The following is a 19,934-nucleotide window of genomic DNA, read 5'->3' on the forward strand; positions in this document are numbered from 1 at the left end:
AGGCCAGTGGCTCATACCTGTAACCCCAGCGCTTTGGGAGGCTGAGGCAGGAGGATCACTTGAACCCAGGAGTTCAAGACCAGCCGGGGCAACATGTCAACCCCTTGTCTCTACAAAAAATTTTAAAAATTAGCTAGGCGTGGTGGCATGCACCTGTGGTCCTAGCTGCTTGGGAGGCTGAGGCAAGAGGATTGCTTGAGCTCAGTAGATCGAGGCTGCAGCGAGCTGTGATCGCACCACTGCACTCCAGCCTGGGTGACAGTGAGACTCGATCTCAAAAAAGAGAAGTATCTTGAGCCTCCAAATCCTCCCTGCCTTTGCCCAGTCTAAAGGTTAGAGGAAGGGGCAGATAAGTGAAGCGTATTCCAGTTCTGTCTCCTAACTCTGAACTATTCTCGTGGGGCCTGTTGGAGATCCAAAATACAGCTTGATACAGGATGAAAATGCCAGCTGACATCTGCTGTCTTTTCCTACTCTCTTCCCGGTGTCTCTTCTTGGAAACCAGCAAGGAGAACTTCAACAATGTCCCGGACCTGGAGCTCAACCCCATCCGATCCAAAATTGTTCGTGCCTTCTTCGACAACAGGTGGGCGTTTTCCCCTGAACCAGCCCAGTGGCAGGCACCTTTGTGTTGTGTGACATCTCGTGGTACTCATTGCCCAGAATGGCCCTTTGAGCTGATGATGATGGCCCTTTGAGCTGAGAAGAGGGGACCGAACTGGGTAGGGGTTATAAGCACAGGTTTGGGGTTGGACCATTCTGGATTCATAGCTGGGCGACTGGGCAGCTCACTCAAGTTCTCTAGGCCTCTGTATTCATTATCTCTGGCTGGGTAACAAATTACCCCAAAACTTCGTAGATTAAAACAATAGCCAGGCATGGTCGTGCATACCTATAGTCTCTGCTACTGGAGAGGCTGAGGCGGGAGGATACTTGAGGCCAGAGTTCGAGGTTGTAGTGAGCTGTGATTGCACCAGTGTTCTCCAGCCAGGGCAACAGAGTGAGGCCCTGCTTCTAAAAAAAATAAAATAAAATGAAAACAATTAAAAAAGAATAATTCTCTTAGAAACATTCTAAGACAACTGTTGAGGAAGACTTTTCAAAAAAGAAAATTCAAGGCTGGGCATGGTGGCTCACGCCTGTAATTCCAGCACTTTGGGAGGCCAAGGTGGGCAGATCACCTGAGGTCAGGAGTTCAAGACCAGCCTGGCCAACATGGTGAAACCCTGTTTCTACTAAAAATAAAAGAATTAGCAGGACGCGGTGGCTCACGCCTGTAATCCCAGCACTTTGGGAGGCCGAAGTGGGCAGATCACCTGAAGTCAGGAGTTCAAGACCAGCCTGGCCAACATGGTGAAACCCTGTCTCTGCTAAAAATACAAAAATTAGTTGGGTGTGGTGGTGCACGTCTGTAATCCCAGCTACTCAGGAGGCTGAGGCAGGAGAATCTCTTGAACCCGGGAGACAGAGGTTGCAGTGAGCCGAGATTGTGCCACTGCACTGTCTAGCCTGGGCAAGAGTCAATGAGACTCCATCTCAGAAAAAAAAAAAAGAAAGAAAGAAAGAAAACCTGGAAAGCATTTATTATCTCACCATTTCTTTGGGTGAGGAAAGGAACCTGGGTGCACATTAGCTGGGGGTCTCAAAACCTCATTAGCTTCAGCCAAGGCATTAGCTGGGACTGAGGTCTCTCGCCTCATGGCTCAACCAGGGAGGCTCTGTTTCCAGATTCAGCCTTGTGGCTGCTGGCTGGAGGCATCTCCTGCGCCCTTCACAGAGCTGCCCACAGCATGGCAGCTTGCTTCCTCCAGAGCCAGCTGTCTGAATGAAACAGCAGGACATCCCACTATCTTTTTTTTTTTTTTTTTGAGACGGAGTCTTGCTCTGTCGCCCAGGCTGGAGTGCAGTGGTGTGATCCCGGCTCACGCAAGCTCCGCCTCCCGGGTTCCCGCCATTCTCCTGCCTCAGCCTCCCGAGTAGCTGGGACTACAGGCGCCCGCCACCTCGCCCGGCTAGTTTTTTGTATTTTTTAGTAGAGATGGGATTTCACGGGGTTAGCCAGGATGGTCTCGATCTCCTGACCTCGTGATCCGCCCGTCTCGGCCTCCCAAAGTGCTGGGATTACAGGCTTGAGCCACCGCGCCCAGCCAGACATCCCACTATCTTTTTGTAACGGACACCCCATTCCTCCTGCTCTGTCTCTTCGTTAGAAGTGAGTCACTAGGTCACCCCCCTCTTGATGGGACAGCACAGGGACGTGACTACCAGGACACAGGGATTTGGGGGGCCATCAGGGAGGATACCTCAGTTTCACCATCTCTAAAATGGAGATAATTGGCCGGGTGCGGCAGCTCACACCTGTAATCCCAGCACTTTGGGAGGCCAAGCCTGGCAGATCACTTGAGGTCAGGAGTTCAAGACCAGCCAGGTCAACATGGTGAAACCTCGTCTCTACTAAAAATACAAAAAATTAGCCAGGTGTGACGGCATACACCTGTAATCCGAACTACTCGGGAGGCTGAGGCAGGAGAATCCCTTGAACTCGGGAGGTGGAGGTTGCAGTGAGCCGAGATCACACCACTGCACTCTAGCCTGGGCAACGAAATGAGACTCTGTCTCAAAATAAAATAAAGTGGAGATAATCATACCACTTGCTTAGCAGGGTTGCTGTGAGGGGGAGTGGGGGGATGTGTGGTGAAGTGCGAGGTTAGCTATTCGTATGTTCATCGCCGTGGCTTACAAAGAGGTGTGCACCCTGGCCAGTGTCCCAGAGCTGAGGCACAGGCCAGAGCTCATGCCCCAGTGTCCAATATTGTTTAAGGTGAAAGACCTGGGTGCCCGGGATGGAGCCTGGAGGTGTCTGGGACTCTGCGGGGGGATGAAGGGGTGGGTATACTCTCCCCATGCTGCTGGGGCCTGTGGCAGACACACTGAGGCCAGCCAGCCTATTTGCCCCAATGTCCCCATGTCTGCAAAGATGGTTGGGAAGTGGAGGATGGGCGGAAAGAGGAAGGACAGGAACAGGTGTGGTGTGGTGATGAGACCATGGGGCTTCCTTGATGGGTTTTGAGCTATGCAGGGATGAATCACTCACCCTGGTTCTGCCAGGGATGTGGGACCCTGGGCAAGGTGCTGAGCCTCCCTGAGTCCCGCTGGAAACTGGGGGTGCTGCTCACCGGGAGAGGTCCTTCAGCTGCCCCTGGAGATGCAGGGGCCTTCCTCTGTGGCCCATGAGGCAAGGCCTGGCGAGAGAGTGACCAAGAGTTAAACCGGAAAAGCAGGGAGAGAAGGTTCCAGGCGATGGGAACTGTGTGTGCAAAGGCCCTGTGGCACAGGGAGCTTGGGGAGCTGAGAGGCAGACCTAGCTGGATCACAGAGAAGCCAGTGTGGTGTGGGGAGGACAGGCTGCATTGGGCAGCCTCTGTGGACCAGCAACAGGGGTCTTCAGGAGCTGAGATGGGGGCACTGATGGACTTTGAGGTGAGGGTGTAGGGGGGTGGGTGAGCCAGGTTTGCACTTCGCAGAGGTCGCTGTGGCTGCTGGTTGGTTGTAGGGTGGGAATGGGAGGTGGAGGCCAGGGAGGAGTGAATCGTGGTCCCGGGCTTGGGTCAGGGCTGCCCTGAGGATCTGGGGCACAGGGGGCAGCTCTGAGCCTGCTGGGAGGTTATAGATGAGGAGGAAGGGTTGGATCAGGAGTTGGAGTGAGAGACCTGGTACCGCAAGAATCTTCACGGCCAGTTGCCATGTTTGCCAAAGAGAAGGGGCCTGTGGAGCTTAAGTGACTGTGAAGTGTGTGAAGTTGCACAGTCGGTGGCAAAGACAAGGTGGAATCCAGTGCACCATCTCCCTTTAAATCCTGGTTCTCAGAGAAAGGACTCAGAGGTGGGCGGTGCGTCTTAGGCCAGTCCCCAAATGAGCCAAAGCAGGCATCAGGGTGGGAGGCGTGGCCCCTGACGGGACCTAGAGTTGGAGGCACTGACAGGAAGATGATACAGGGGACCAGAGCCCAGGGGGCGCCTGTGCATGCGTGTGTGTGTGTGTGTGTGTGTGTTTGTACGCGTGCACACGCGAGAGGGAGCATGTGTCCACGTGTAGGGAGTGTGTGTCTGCGCAAGGCTTGTTTTCAGAAGGCTTGGGTGCAACTCTGGCCAGTTGTAAAGCTGGAAGAAGGAACTTCTGGGGTGGATGAGAGGTGGATTTCACAAGGGCATGTTTGTCCAAACACAAGACCTACGCATTTTAGTGTATGCTCTTATTCCTTTTTATTTATTTATTTATTTATTTATTTATTTTTATTATACTTTAAGTTCTAGGGTACATGTGCATAACGTGCAGGTTTGTTACATATGTATAGTTGTGCCATGTTGGTGTGCTGCACCCATCAACTCGTCAGCACCCATCAATTCATCATTTATATCATGTATAACTCCCCAATGCAGTCCCTCCCCCCTCCCCACCCATGATAGGCCCCAGTGTGTGATGTTCCCCTTCCCGAGTCCAAGTGATCTCATTGTTCAGTTCCCACCTATGAGTGAGAACATGCGGTGTTTGGTTTTCTGTTCTTGTGATAGTTTGCTAAGAATGATGGTTTCCAGGCTCTTATTCCTTAAAGAAAAACTTGACCCAAGGTCATTTGGCTGTCAGCTGTCACTTGTAGGAACTGGGATTTCAACTCGGGTCTGTCGGCCTCACGATCCTGGACAGACCCAGGAGTTGTGTTTTGGGCTCTTGGGGTGGAATTCACGTACCTGCCAGGCTGTTTTCCATGAATAGCCACTCTCCAGCAGACAGGGTGTGGGGAAAGGGCCAGGGCAGACGCCTTTCTGTTTTCAGAAGACAAGAGGGTGCACTGGGCATGCCGCTGTCAGACGTAGGGACAGGCAGATGGAGGCAGTAGCCTCCTCCTCCTTTGAGGGTCTGATTTAGGACAGAGTCATGGAAGGACTGGCATAGGCGTGGCGCTCCCTGAAGGAGGGGGGCAGGGACGTCAGTCATTGGGGAATATTGAGTGTTCAGAAGGTGGACGTTGAAACAAGTGGCCACATCTCACATCTCAGGGCGACTCCAGGTGGGACAGGCCTGTGGGGACCCTGAGGAGGGAGCTAGGCAGAAAGGGGCGGTGAGGTCTGCGCTGGTGTGGGTGGCTGAGACCACCCTGCAGGCCTGGGAGTCCAGGTGGGACTGGGGATTACCAGGAGGACGGGGGAGGCCCCAGGAGGGTGCTGAGCGGGGGAGCGACAGGCTCCGATTTGCATTTTGCAAAGCTCATTCCGGCTGCACTTGGAGTGCACGGGAAGGTGGGGGCTGGGCCAGGCAGCTGCAGGGGCCAGGAGAGAAAAGGAAGGTTCCCAGGGGACTGACTAGAGGTGTGAACCTGGGGGTGGGTTGGGTGTGGGGATGTGGGGGGCATCCAGGAGACTTCAGGTCTGGAGCTGAGAGCAGCTGTCATTGTGCCTGCCTGATGGAGCTCCACGGAAAGATGGCCAGGGATCCGGGCCGAGCCAGAAGCGGAGGGCGGTGGCCAGGTATGGGGCGGTGAGAGCCTCCCCATGGGTCCCCGGACCTCAGCCTCCAGCTGCTCTTTAGAGAAACCTGGTGTGGAGAAAGGGAGGTGCCAGTGACTAAGGCTGGCCCAGAAGTCACCGAGGGAGGGGATGATTTTAAAAAGGGTTTCCTCTGGCCTGCACCCAAAACACTTCGTGGGCTACAGCTGGGAGCCTGTAACTATTGGAAAAGGGCTTCACGTCATATCCTGTAAATGCTGAGAAGAAGCTGGAGGAGGATTTCAGAGGAGATGCTGGAAACAGGATTTTCCTTTCAAGAAATACCAGCCTCAGCCTTTGTTCCTAAGACTCTTTGGGAACAGGTCTTGGGGAAGGGGTATTTTGAGCCCATCCCCACCTCCAGGGACACTCCATTCCTTACAGGAGAATTAGAAAGTTAAGGTGGCATCTTTGCAAAAGGAGAGAAAATGGCCTGCCCTCATGCTGGGCCGCAGATTTAGATGTAGCCCCTGTTTTCTGTCCACTGATCTTCATTCTGGTGCTCATTTTAGAAATGGGAGCAGAGGGCTGGGTATGGTGGCACGCGCCTGTAATCCCAGCAGCTGAGGAGGCTGAGGCAGTAGGATTGCATATGGCCAGGGTTCAAGACCAGTCTGGGCAATATAGGGAGATCGCATCTCTAAAAAAAAAAAAAACCTTTTATTTAAAAAATAGAGTGAAGAGCAGGTGGGGCTGGTTCTAGGTGCTCTGTCTGGGTTTCCTTGGCGCTGGCTCTCATTGCCTTTGGAGACCATAATGTTGGTCTCTGCAGACCTCTGGGAGCACTAGGAGGGGAAGGGACCCTCCTTCCTTGAATTGGGTCCTAAGGCTGAAGCTAAGCAGGTCTCAACCGTCCCAGAAAAGGACACACACCCTGCCTTCCCCAGGGGTCTGTCACATTTTCACCCGTGCTAATCTTAATCCCTCTTGCTGCAGCCTAAACCACTTGAGAAGGACGTGTGAGCCAGTCGCTGTGGGAAGGGCTTTCAGAGCAGCCTGATAAGTCCGGGGGCTATTTTTATGCTCTGCAAATTTGGTCTGTGCCGCCCACAGCGAGAACTTCAAGGTTATTAAAGCCTGTGGCAGGAGCAGTTGGGAGCTTCATCCGATAAAAGAAAGAAGGGAGACCTGTGAAAACACATAAAGATGGGCCTTCCTGAGGGAAGGACGGATCTTATCCCGCAGACGGGCAGTTTCTGCCTTCTCTCATCCAGACTTGGGACCCTACCTCTTCCTGGAAAATCTGGAAGAGAAAAATAAAAAGAAAGGGAGTTCCTGGGCCACTTAGAGGCTGGCGTATGGGTGTTAGTGTATTTGCTGGGTGCTGAAAAGGAGTAGTAGATGAACCTCTAAAGAGAGAATTGCAGTGGAGATGCAGTCATGCCCTGGGTGGAACCCAAGTGACATCCAAGCACTAACCACTAACTGTTAGCCACCCCGGGCCAGCTAGGGACTGCCCCTTCCAAAGGGCCACACTGAGGGGCTGTGGCAGAACCTTGAGCTTGCCAGCTGTATGACAGCCTCCCCAGCAGCCTCGGGTGCTCACGGTCGCAGTCTGTTAGTGATAAGGTTTGAGGAAAGTGAGTCAGGAGCTCGGGTTTGGAGTCGTCTCCAGACTGTTTGTTTTGTTTTGTTTGAGACAGGATCTCAAACTTAGTCACCCAGGCTGGAGTGCAGTGGCATGATCTTGGCTCACTGCAGCCTTGGCCTCCTGGGCTCCAACAATCCTCCCACCTCAGCTCCCCAAGTAGCTGGGACTGCAGGTGCACACCGCCGCACCCAGCTAATTTTTTGTATTTTTTGTAGAGACGGGGTTTCTCCCTGTTGCCCAGGGTGGTCTTGAACTCCAGAGCTCAAGCAATTGGCCTGCCTCAACCTCCCAAAGTGCAGGGGTTACAGGCGTGAGCCATTGCCCCTGGCCTCCAAGCTATTTTCTTAGCAACTGCCAAGACCCGAGCTGGACCACACATTTCTGAGCCCCTCATCTGGGTGTCAGGCACTGTGCCCGGCATGGGGCATGAACTCCCTGTGTCCCCGTCCCCTGGAACACCAGCCCTTTCTTGCCTCCTCCAAAAAGCATATTGATACGGCCAGCCTCAAACCTGCCCTAACTTACCACAAAACTTTCAATCATTGGCAAACTTTGTATTTGGATATAAACAGATTACTTAGTGATGCTTGCAGTCAATCACCATCCTAAAATTCTGAACTAGTGAGAGCGAGCAGAGGTTGGCAAACTTTTTCTGTAAAAAGACAAGGAGTAAATATTTTAGGCTTTGCAGGCCACGCAGTCTTTCTTGCATCTACTCAACTGTGAAGACAAGCATAAATGAATGGGCATGGCTGTGTGCCAATAAAATTTTATTTATGGACACTGACATTTGAATTTCATGTAATTTTCACTCGTCATGAAATACTATTCTTTTGACTTTTTTTTTTTGGCAAGCATTTTTTCAACTATTTAAAAATGTGAAAACCGGCCAGGCACATGGCTGTCACATATAGTCCCAGCACTTTGGGAGGCCAAGACAGGAGGATCGCTTGAGCCCAGGAGTTTGAGGCTGCCGTCAGCTATGATCACACCACCAAACTCCAGCCTGGGCAATGGAGTGAGACCCTGACTCTGACAAAATTAAAATTAAAATGTGAAAAGTCTTTTTTTTTTTTTGAGACAGGGTCTCCCTCTGTCACCCAAGCTGGAGTGCAGTGGTGTGATCTCGGCTCACTGCAACCTCCACCTCCCAGGTTCAAGCCATTCTCCCTCCTCAGCCTCCCACGTAGCTGGGACTACAGGTGCACACCACCACGCCCAGCTAATTTTTGTTTAGTAGAGGCGTGGTGTCACCATGTTGGCCAGGCTGGTCTTGGACACCTGACATCAGGTGATCTGCCCACCTTGGCCAGTGTGCTGGGATTAGAGGCGTGAACCACCACGCCTGGCCCAGAAAGTCTTCTTAATTCATGGGCTGTATGAAAATAGATGACAGGCCAGATTGGGCCCGTGGGCTGTTTGCCAACCCCTGAGCTAAAGGAAAGGATCAGGAGAGGTATTTGGTGAGTTACTGGTTTGCTTGGTTTCCTCATAAATGCTCACCTGTGTGCACCATCACACACCCACGCTTCCCTCTGTCCCCGCCTGAATCAACAGTCATGCATGGTCTGTCTGTCTGTCTTCCACCTGCCTGATGGGGAGCTCCATGAGGGCAAGGCAGGGACTGAGCTTTCAGCTTCTGCAGCCCCCAGCCCCTCCACGAAGCAGGTTTCTGGGGCACAGACACAAGGCGAGAGCAGCCATCTTGGGTCCAGTTTGTGCCCTGAGAGCAGAGTTTTCGGCGCTAACGGTAGCAAGAGGACAAGATCCGGTTCTTCATTTATTTCCAAAACCCTCCTTGTTGCTCCTGTAGGAACCTGCGGAAGGGACCCAGTGGCCTGGCTGATGAGATCAATTTTGAGGACTTCCTGACCATCATGTCCTACTTCCGGCCCATCGACACCAGCATGGACGAAGAACAGGTGGAGCTGTCCCGGAAGGAGAAGCTGAGATGTGCGTGCCACTGAGTCCCCTTGCTCACACCTGGCCTGGGGTGCAGCCTCCCCTAAGTCCTCAGAACACAAGGCACCCCTGCAGCAGGAGGCTGGGTGTGCATTGGCTTGGGGGCTTGGAGGGCTTGGGGACACCGGCCCTCATCCCTGTGAGGCTGGCATTGCTGTCTCCCGTTCCCGGCACCCTCATCCTAAACACTCCTCAGCAGCTTGCGGCTTCCTGGGACTAGAAGGGGGTTGTGCAGTGGCTGTGAAGCAAGGCCCTTGATGCAAAGACCTGGGTTCCAATGTGGCCCCTCTCAGCTACCAGCCATGTGACCTTGAAGCTTGACCCAGAACGTGGGTATGCCGATTGTGTGTGGTTCTGAGGGCTGGGCAAGATCACACAGTCAGCCTTTGGCACACAGGACGTGCCCCCTATAGTCAGTTTCCTCCTCTCCCTCCTCCGTGGGCTGTGCTATTGCTGGGTTTCTGAGACCAGCCCCACTATGTTCTGGCTCCCGAGTGGGTTCAGTTGTGGTCCCAGCTGGTCAGCCGCACAGGTCCCAGGCAGTGGCCCGAGTCACATCTCCTTTTCCTGTGGTCTTTCCCATGACTCTTGACATCCCTCTGTGCCCTGCCCCAGGTCAGCCTCCTCATCAAGAAAATGTAAACATGCGACTTGACTATATTTAGCACTGGAATGTGTACGTGGGGCTGGTGGGAACCGCCCAGGCAGGGGTCCCTGGTGTGAGCCTGGCTTCCTGTCTGCTCCAAGGGACGAGGAACAGGACGGACTCAGGTCCAAATCCTTGGTTTCCTGTCCCTTAGTGGTGTGGCCATGGGCAAACACCTTAACTTCCGTGAGCTCTGACAGTCTGTCTGGGAGGCAGGGCTCAGGCATCCCTGGCCTCTTGGGGTTGGGTGAGAGGGAGATGGAGAGGTTTGTGAAGCGCTTTGCACACCTGGGCTTCTGGTCAGTGTTCAGTAAATGCCCACTGGGCTCAGTGGTGCATGCCTGTAATCCCAGCACTTTAGGAGGCTGAGTGGGGAGGATCACTTGAAGCCGGGAGTTCAGGGCCCAGCCTGGGCAACAGGGAGAAAGGCACTCACTTCTACAACATAAAAAAATTAGCACAGCATAGTGGTGCTGCGAGCCCGTGGCCCCTGGTACTCGGGAGACTGAGGTGGGAGGGTTGTTTGAGCCCAGGAGATGGAGGCTGCAGTGAGCCACAATTGCACCACTACATTCAGCCTGCGTGACAGAGGGAGACCCCATCTCTGAAAAAAATAATAACAATAATAAATAAATGCTGGCCAGGCACGGCGGCTCACACCTATAATCCCAGCACTTTGGGAGGCTGAGGCGGGCGGATCATTTGAGGTTGGGAGTTTGAGACCAGCCTGGCCAACTGGTGAAACCCTGTCTCTACTTAAAAATACAAAAATTACCTGGGCGTGGCGGCATGCACCTGTAATCCCAGCTACTCGGGAGGCTGAAGCAGGAGAATCTCTTGAACCCAGGAGGCAGAGGTTGCAGTGAGCCCAGATCGTGCCACTGCACTCCAGCCTGGGTGACAGAGCGAGACTTCATCTCGAAAAAATAAATACATTAGAAAAGAAAATGCCAACACAGGAGACTTGGGAGAGCTCCAGCTCCCAAGGCCGTGCTGGGAACAACAGGGAGAGGCCCCCTCCCGGCCAGCGCCTCCCTGATACCAGGCCTGCGACCACCCACGTTAGATTGGTCGGGCCCAGATCAGAAGCATTGTGGACCACCACCTGCCACGGCTGAGACGATGGGGCCTCCTGGGGCTGTGGGAGCAATATTTTGAACTCAACACTGTTGCCTTGTGTTAACGGGTAACGCTTACTATCATCATGTTCATGCTCATGGGGCCACAGCGCTAACTCCCAGCCCTCCTAAGACCACGAGGTAGACGCTGTTGTTATTCCCATTTCACAGATGAGGAAACTGAGGCTCAGAGAAGTTAGGTCACGAGCCCAAGGTCACCCAGTAGGAAGTGGTCAGTCTGGTCCCACAGCTCGTGCCTGACCCCTGTGGCTTTGGCATTGAGGTTTGGTTATTGGTGTCTTTTGCTTAGTTTAGTGTAGATTTCGGGGTGGCAGGGGCCAGGCCCCGCCTGACGGAGTCCCCTCTGTCCCCTGCCACCCCAGTTCTGTTCCACATGTACGACTCGGACAGCGACGGCCGCATCACCCTGGAAGAATATCGAAATGTAAAGTATGCTCCTCTGGCCCGCCCTGGGTTCCTGGCACCTCCCTCCCACCCCCACGACCCTGATGGAGGCCCAAGGTCACCGTTTGTTTCCGCCTCACCCGGCAGGTGGTCGAGGAGCTGTTGTCAGGAAACCCCCACATCGAGAAGGAGTCCGCTCGCTCCATCGCCGACGGGGCCATGATGGAGGCGGCCAGCGTGTGCATGGGGCAGATGGTGAGCGCCCCTGCAGCCCTCCTGAGACACGCAGTGCCTTTCCCGCTTATGCTCTGTGTTTCTGGAAGGCGTCACGGGGCATGGGGCCTGGTGTATTTTGCCACCTGCTCTACCTGTGGCCTGTGGGGCTCAGAAACCTCTCCCAGCCCTTCCTGTCCCCCAGGAGACTGAAGGTCCCAGTCCCCAGAGAACTGCACAGGCAGGGAAGCAGAGCTCGAGGTCCAGGAGCCCCCACCTGCATAGCCCCCCCCCCAGCCCCCATCCTGGCCTCAGTCAGTGCTCATAGCAGCACTTGGCCCTGGAGCCAGGCCTGGGCAGCACATGGCACAGGCTGGCCTTAATTAGTTTATTTCTTAACAAATGACTCAGAGGTGACTTCCGGCCTTGGAGTAGGGGTCAGCAGGGAGCCCTGTTGGGGACTGACAAGAGCCGATGGCGTGGGGTCAGGTGGAGGAGCTGAGGTAGGGGCTGGTGTGTAAATGACAAGGAAGAGAGGGGAGCGGCCTTCCCATGTTCATCATTTCCTACATTTTGCCTCATTTTGACTGGTGGGGAAACTGAGGCTCAGAGAGCATAAAGAATCCTCTAGACCTGGCGATCTTTCCTGTGCTGGGAAGATTTCCTCTTGTAAGGACAGGTGCAGCCCCGCCAGCCCCTAGCCCTGAGGCGCTAAGCCTCGGGACCACTCAGGAAGGCAGGTGACCACCTGGGTGTCGTGTGTTCCCTGAGGGGTTTGGATGGCCCCCCTGACGGGTCAGCCCTTTGCCCCTGTGTGTCTAAAGCAGATGCGTCTCTAGACACCCTGATGGTTTTGTGTTTGCCCAGCCCGGAGCAGAGGGGGGATTCATGCTGGATCCTGCTCTCTGTGCCCCAACCCCGTCCTTGAGGGACATGAGGCCACCTGCCTGGGCCTGCTCCCAGAGGCGGGGGCTGTGGTCGGTTGGCTTCCTGGCATGTATTTTATGTGTCTGCCTCTGGAGCCTGGGGAGAAGCTTCTGGCTTGGGTGAAACCTCTGCACTCAGCAGATTAACCACCACAGGAGAGGTCTCGTGACCTCGGTGGGGAGAGCAGGGATCCCCGCCGGTTGTCGGGCCAAATTCCCATTTAATTTAATTACACTCTCCTTCTTCAAATTGCTCCCTGTCCTACTCCAGTTTCAATTGGCGACAGTTTTCTTAATTTGCTGTAGCGAAATTGCTGGCAGCTGCTGATCTGCATAAAACCCCAGTAGCCTGGGAAGCAGTGGCATCTCGGGGCGGAGGCAGGCTCCGGGGTGCACCCGCTGCCCACAAGCACCCGGGAGGTGGAGGTAGCCCCGGAACCAGGAAGGCGGCTGCCAGGCAGAGGGCTCATCTGCACCTCTTTCTTCACTCATGGGTCCTCCGGGCACTCTTAAAACTGGGCGCTCTTAAAATCCTTCCGGTGTAAACCTCGGCCAGATAAACCCAGACTGAGCTGAGTACGGGCCTGAGCTGGGGGCAAGGGGCAGCTGCATCGGTTCAATCCCGCCTGGCCTCTGAGGACACTTCCCGTTCTCACTGTGCTACCCGCTGAAGACAAACGATCCATGGTCCCCACTTTAATGGACTTCCAAAGGCAGTTATTGACTGAGGCGGGATCTCTTGTTTTTTTCAAGACCAAGTCTTACTCTGTCGCCCAGGCTGGAGTGCAGTAGCACCATCTTGGCTCACTACAACCTCCACCTCCTGAGTTTAAGTGATTCTCCTGCCTCAGCCTCCCAAGTGCTGGAATTACAGGCATGTGCCACTATGCCCGGCTAACTTGTATTTTTAGCAGAGATGCGGTTTCACCATGTTGGTCAGGCTGGTCTTGAACTCCTGACCTCAAGTGATCCACCCACCTCGGCCTCCCAAAGTGCTGGGATTCTAGGCGTGAGCCGCCACGCTGGCCCGTGGGATGTTTTGAGAGTGCTTTCTCAGGAGGTCGCACCCATGGATGCTTGACGGGGGGACTGCTTCCCCCACTCCCTGCCTTCCTTCCTTGCACCAGTCACCCCCTTTCCAGCCCCAGACTCTGGCCACGGAGGCCTTTTCTATAATTAGCTCCCCTTGGCCAGCCTGGGAACCTAGGGTGGCCCGGCAGGGAGGGCAGCCACTGTGCCCGTGAGTGGGAAGTCAGGGAGGAAGGAGCCCTTAGGGACAGGGCTGGCCCAGGCTAGCCGAGAACTGCTGGGTTTCATTTTTTTGGGTAATTTATTATTTATTTTTTAAGAGACAGGGTCTCATTCTGTCGCCCAAACTTTAGTGTAGTGGTGTGATCATAGCTCACTACAGCTTCCATCTCCTGGGCTGAAGCCATCCTCCTACCTTAGCCTATGGAGCAGCTGGGACTACAGGTGTACAACACCACACCCAGCTGATTTTTTAAAGTTTTTTAAAAAAGAGATGTATTGCTGAAAAGAGATATCGTTATGTTGACCAGTCTGGTCTCGAACTCCTGGCCTCCAGCAATCCTCCTGCCTTGGCCTCCCAACGTGCTGGGATGACAGATGTGAACCACTGTGTCTGGCCAAATTTTTTTTTTTTTTTTTTTTTTTTTTTGAGACGGAGTCTCGCTCTGTTGCCAAGGCTGGAGTGCAGTGGCGCGATCTCGGCTCACTGCAAGCTCCACCTCCTGGGTTCACGCTGTTCTCCTGCCTCAGCCTCCTGAGTAGCTGGGACTGCAGTTGCCCACCACCATGCCCGGCTAATTTTTTGTATTTTTAGTAAAGACGGGGTTTTACCGTGTTAGCCAGAATGGTCTCGATCTCCTGACCTCGTGATCCGCCTGCCTCAGCCTTCCAAAGTGCTGGGATTACAGGTGTGAGCCACTGTGCCCGGCCAAAATTTTTTAAGTATAAAGAGGAAACTAAAAGGCCTGCAAAGTCCTGCCAGTAGAAACGGCCCTCAAGGACTTGGAGGCAGCTCGATGCTCCCAGCTGGACAGGCAGCTCCCGTCTGTGCCTCTCATCTGTAATACGGGAGAGAGACCAGAACCCAACTCAGGGCCTGTCATGAAATTGGCATCTGTCATTAAATTCTAACAATAGCATTTGGTCACCTGTAATTGCAGCACTTTGGGAGGCCAAGGCAGGTGGATTGCTTGAGGTCAGGAGTTCGAGACCAGCCTGGCTAACATGGTGAAACTCCCATCTCTACTAAAAAATTTAAAAATTAGCCACGCATGGTGGTGCATGCCTATAATAATCCCAGCTACTTGGGAGGCTGAGGCAGGAGAATCACTTGAACCTGGGAGGCAGAGGTCACAGTGAGCCAAGATTGCGCCACTGCACTCCAGCCTGGGCAACAGAGCGAGACTGTCTCAAAAACAAAACAAAACAAGAGCATTTGGAAGGCACTTGGGACATACATGCCTGGTGCATAACATGCTTAGTGTGTGCCTCCCGTGTTCCTACACACACATACAGAATTTCAGAGAGTCACAGAGAGAGCTTCGAGTCTCTCCTGCTCCCCTATCAGCCCAGGTCCTCTTCCCTAAAAGGACTCCCTCCTGGTGAGTTTTTTTTCTACATATACCAACGTATACATGCGTGTCTTTTATTTTTGATTTATGCAAAACATAATTGAACTGATGTGGCTTCCCCTTTTCTCCATATGACCCCATGCACCCACAGGGCAGATGGTGGGGGTCTGATTATCAGTCAAAGGAAAGGTTTGCACGCACAGACCTGCAGACATCTTTCTGCTTGTTGGGTTTTGTTTTTTTGTTCTTTATCTGCTGTATACATATCTCAGAGCCTTTTCCATAGTGAGACGTGTAGATCAACCCCTTCTTAACCCATTTTTGCCTGAGGTTGCAGCTTTTAGAACTTTTGCAATCAGACCTTGGTGATGACCTTGAGCAGTAGAATATAAGTAACTCCCACAGCTTAGCCTTCCAGCAATGGAACACTAGGCATAAGTGGTTAATGGTTGCCTCTGCTAGTGGATGGTGGTGAGGCCAGTGCTGGCCTTGCAAATAGGGTGGATGACTGAGATTTATGTCCCTCACCTTCTATTGAAGGGCACCTGGGATGTCAGCAGATTTTCGCTGTCACGAAGCGTGCTGCTGGGTGAGGTTTTTGGAGGCTTGTCGGTGGGATCCTGAGAGTATCGGTGAAAGGGGCAGGAGCTCCTGGTGTCGTCCCCAGAGCAGGCAGGATGCAGAGTACACGGAGACCGGCTCTGCCAAACCTGTTGGGCATGGAGAAGCTCCTTGTGGTCACCCTCCGGCCGTGCCTCCCCAGAAGTCTTGGGTTATCATGGTGACTCATGAGGCATGAGGCGTGGGACTCACAGGCTGGCCCTGTGTTTCGCTGACCTCTCCCGGAGGTCTGTGAGCTTAGATTAGCCTGGAATCTTCTTATCAGCACAGCGCAGGCATGAGGAGGCCAGCCCTGGGGGGGACAGGAGGCATCTTGGTGGCCCAGCTGCTGGGGGGCTGGTGGTGAGGTGGGCTGAGTGGGGAAAGAGAGCCCCTTGCCCCCGTGTCACCCACCCCTCGGATTCTCTCCCTGGGGGGCTGGGGGTGGGGAGGGCTGCTGCTCTGAGCCATGCGTTGCCAGGGCCCTGGTGAGCCACTCTCAGCTCCCATCCCACCCTCAAGCCCGTGAATGAGGATATTGGAGGTGCAGGGTGACCGGCTGCGTGCTGGAGGCAGACAATCCAGAACGTTCCCCTCTTCTGATTCCTCCCAAACAGCCTCAACCACTGACATTCGGGTGTTGGTGGGGAGGGGAGGCCAGTGGACCGTCCCCCTGAGGAAGCTGTGTGGGGACCCGCACCACTCACTGTCCACCCTGTGCTTCCGTTCCCAGGAGCCGGATCAGGTGTATGAGGGGATCACCTTCGAGGACTTCCTGAAGGTGGGTGGCCTGGGCGTGGGGGCCTTGGGGGACCCTTGAAGACCTCGTGTGGCCACTGGTCAGGAGGGGACATGGCCCTTTACCTGCAGTGGCAAGGGACAGGCTTCCTGGGTGACCGACATCTCAGTAGGAAGGGGTCAACTTGGGCGTGGCCTTTAAAGCCATTTAAACTGGTTTTTCTTATTTGTTATGGAAAAGGTAATATTCACACATAGTCAAAACAACGTAAGCAGTACAAAAGGGTATACAGTGTAAACCAAATTCTCTCTCACCTGGGGTCCCACTGCCCCTCTCAGAAGTAACCCCTGTTGTAGACTGGGCTTGGTGGCTCACGCCTGTAATCCCAGCAGTTGGGGAGGCTGAGGTGGGCAGAGCACCTGAGGTCAGGAGTTTAAGACTAGCCTGACCAACATGGTGTAACCCCATCTCTACTAAAAATACAAAACTTAGCCAGGCGTGGTGGTGGGCGCCTGTAATCCCAGCTAGTTGGGAGGCTGAGGCACGAGGATCGCTTGAAACCAGGAGGTAGAGGTTGCAGTAAGCTGAGATCACGCCACTGTGCTCCAGCCTGGGTGATGGAGTGAGACCCTGTTTCAAAAAAAAAAAAAAAGGAAGCCCTGTTGTAGTTGAAACAGGGATTCTGGAAACTTTCCGTGTCTGTAGAAATAGTGTTTCTCAGAAGCTCAGATTGGAGCCAACTGCACACGTTGTGCCCAGGCCTTCCTCGCTGTGTCCTAAGATGTCACTTTTGTAAAGCGGCTGCCCACTCTGCCCTCCTCTCTGATGGCTTCTCCAGCCTCTGCTGGTGGATGGTGGTTAGGCCAGTGCTGGCCTCGCAAGTCAAGAGCTGCTCCTGGCCGTTTAGATAATCAGATGCCCTGTGGCAGGGAGGGGACCCCCGCCCCCATCCCCCTCCCTGCACTTGGGCCCTGAGCATCACAACAGTGTTCCCAAGTGCTTTTGTGGGGCTTGAGGAAGACAAGGAAGTCAGGGGAGCAGGAGACCAAGAGGGAGAGAGGATTAGGGAAGGAAGGATCGCGGCTTCTGGCCAAGGAGCCCAGAGCAGGACTGGGGGACCTGGGCCCTCAGGATCACAGCCCCGTGGAGCCAAGGCTGAGCCTGGCAGCCAATGGTTAGACCCGGCAGGAGAGAGGAGAGGCAGGCAACAGGGCCCGGCTGGGATAAAAGGCTGAAAGGAGACTGCGGAGGTCGGCAGGCCCCCAGGACTGCCGTGCACATGGCCCGCCCCCGGGGCTGGCAGGGCGGACAGACTGGGAAAAGGCCGAATTTGCACTTGTGCTGCAGACTCACTCTGGCTTATGCTGGGGACCCGGTCACCTGAGCAGGTGATGCCCGCCAGAGCAAGACAACAGGACGAAGAGCTAGAAGGTGGAGGAGGGAGGGAGGACTGGGGAGGAAGTATCACTGCTTCAGACTGAGTAGAATGAATTTCTTTGCCTCTGAAACCAACTTCCTTGCCCTAAAGGCTGGCGTCTGCCAGGCCCCTAGTGCCCCCCAGCCTGTCCCTGTATCCCTGAGGGGTCTTTTGGGACCAGCCGGCCCTTCCCATTCCCCGGTTCCTTCCATTGCCCCTGGCGACCATGTTGCCACCTGGCACTTAGCAGAAACCACTGTGCGTGGTCATGTGTGTTACCCTGGGAACGCCTTGTGCACCCAGCAAGGATAGGGCTGCTCGACTGGAACCAGAGCTGTCTGCACACCCCATGACACCCAGAACAGCCTCAGGAAAGCAGGAAGTACCGGGGGGCTGCGGCCAGAAATGTCCCAAGGCCTCCCTGTCCCCTGGGTGCCCACGGGGCTCTGACTTTCCCCGTTACCAGCCTCGGCTGTCCCCGGAGATGCTGAGAGTGACAAAGTGAGAGTTTGAAGTTCTTACATAAGCAGGAGGCAGTGAGAAGTCACCCGCCCACCACGTCCCTCCATTCCTGTTCGCACCCCCCATCCTACCATCTGTGGCCCCTGTGGGCCCCAACTTGCTAAGGCGCTGGCGGGCATAGCCTTGGGAGCACTGGGGTACATACATAGCCTTGTAGCAGGAAGGTCTACTCCAGGGCCCTGGCCAGGCTGGACTGTAGTGGCAGGACCAGCGCCAGGAATGGGGCCACGATGCCATCTTTGGGTAGAAATGACCTTTTTGGGCTTGAGTTTGTCTTTCTAGAATGCACGTGGTCCCTTATCCCAGGGAGGGTGTAAAGACCACACTGGAGATCCTTAGATGGATGATGGTGGCCTGGCGAAGCCTTGGGGCTGCACAGCCCCTAACAGTTTACAGAACACAGCTGGGGATGGGTCCTTTAGAGCCCCCGACATTCTGTGAAGTGGGCGGCACAAGTTGGGGGTCCCACATTGTACCCATGGAAAGGGGACTTAATGGGGTTATGTAATTTGCATGAAGATCACAGAACCTGAAGTGGGTGAGATTCACATGACTTGGAGCTAAGAGCTTGGATTCAGTACTTAATAATAACTTGCTGTGACAATCTCAGAGAGAATCCAAATGTCAGAGCCAAATTAACCAGCAAAAAAGACAGATGGAAGTTTTTCGTCCTCGCTTAGCTCATAGCCTTGAAACACAGCTCTCTGGGTTTCACCTGCCCGGAGCATCACAGTTGGTGGCAGGAGAGGGTAGGTGGGGAAGGACCGAGGACCGGGGCCTGGTCAGGTGTGAGGTGGTGGCGGGAATGTGCCCTTAACGCTGGTCCATACCTTCCAGATCTGGCAGGGGATTGACATTGAGACCAAGATGCACGTCCGCTTCCTTAACATGGAAACCATGGCCCTCTGCCACTGACCCGCTGCCACCTTCGCAGAGAAACCGCACTTTGCAGTGGGGCCGCCTCCCTGCGTAGCTGGAGCAGCCCAGGCCCGGCGGACAGCCTCATCCTGCAGCAGCGGTGCACAGCCAAGGCTCGCCCGCAGCCTCATCCTGCAGCACCGGTACACAGCCAAGGCTCGTCCGCACACGTTGTGTCTTGTAGGGTGTGGTATGTGGGACTTCGCTGTTTTTATCTCCAATAAAAAAAAAAAAGTTTGTTAATTAACGTGGCCTCTGTCAGTTCCTCACATCCATTAAAGTGGCCTGGTCACTTGGTAGCATGAGACTGACTATGAGGAATAAGCAACGACAAAATTATTTTATTTTATTTATTTTGGAGACGGGGCCTCCCCCTGTCACCTAGGCTGGAGTGCAGGCGGGATCGCGGCTCATTGCAGCTTTGACCTCCTGGGCTCAAGCAGTCTTCCTGCCTCAGGCTTCCAAGGAGCTGGGGCTACAGGTGCGCACCACCACACCCGGCTAGTTTTTACATTTTTTGTAATGACAGGGTCTTAGAATGTTGCCCAGGCTGGTCTCTTATGACTGGGCTCAAGCGATCCTCCCGCCTCTGTTTACCAAAGTGTTAGGATTACAAGCGTGAGCCACCACACCCAGCCTAAATAATATTGAAAGGTTGGTTTGGCAGAAGGATTGTTCTCTTTTGTTTATTTTGGGTAAAGTATCTGCTGTTCTTCCTATGTAAGTCCTGGGAA

The 19,934-nt window shown here is 54.2% G+C and overlaps 1 protein-coding gene across 2 annotated transcripts in view; it reads left to right on the forward strand.

Moving 5' to 3' along the window:
- The window catches only part of TESC (tescalcin), a 62,471-nt gene extending 43,028 nt beyond the window's left edge, over positions 1 to 19,443 (forward strand). Inside the window, exons 3-8 of one of the 2 annotated variants that reach the window (XM_010380129.2) lie at positions 506 to 586; positions 8,948 to 9,087; positions 11,244 to 11,305; positions 11,413 to 11,520; positions 16,338 to 16,385; positions 19,120 to 19,443. In XM_010380129.2, coding sequence (XP_010378431.1) covers positions 506 to 586; positions 8,948 to 9,087; positions 11,244 to 11,305; positions 11,413 to 11,520; positions 16,338 to 16,385; positions 19,120 to 19,197 — 517 coding nt within the window. In that variant the 3' untranslated portion in view covers positions 19,198 to 19,443. The remainder of the gene's footprint in view (positions 1 to 505; positions 587 to 8,947; positions 9,088 to 11,243; positions 11,306 to 11,412; positions 11,521 to 16,337; positions 16,386 to 19,119) is intronic. The other variant, XM_010380130.2, reaches the window with a different exon arrangement.
- Positions 19,444 to 19,934: the final 491 nt, after the last annotated feature.

Source organism: Rhinopithecus roxellana, chromosome 10 (assembly GCF_007565055.1).
Source record: "Rhinopithecus roxellana isolate Shanxi Qingling chromosome 10, ASM756505v1, whole genome shotgun sequence".
Lineage (NCBI taxonomy): Eukaryota > Metazoa > Chordata > Mammalia > Primates > Cercopithecidae > Rhinopithecus > Rhinopithecus roxellana.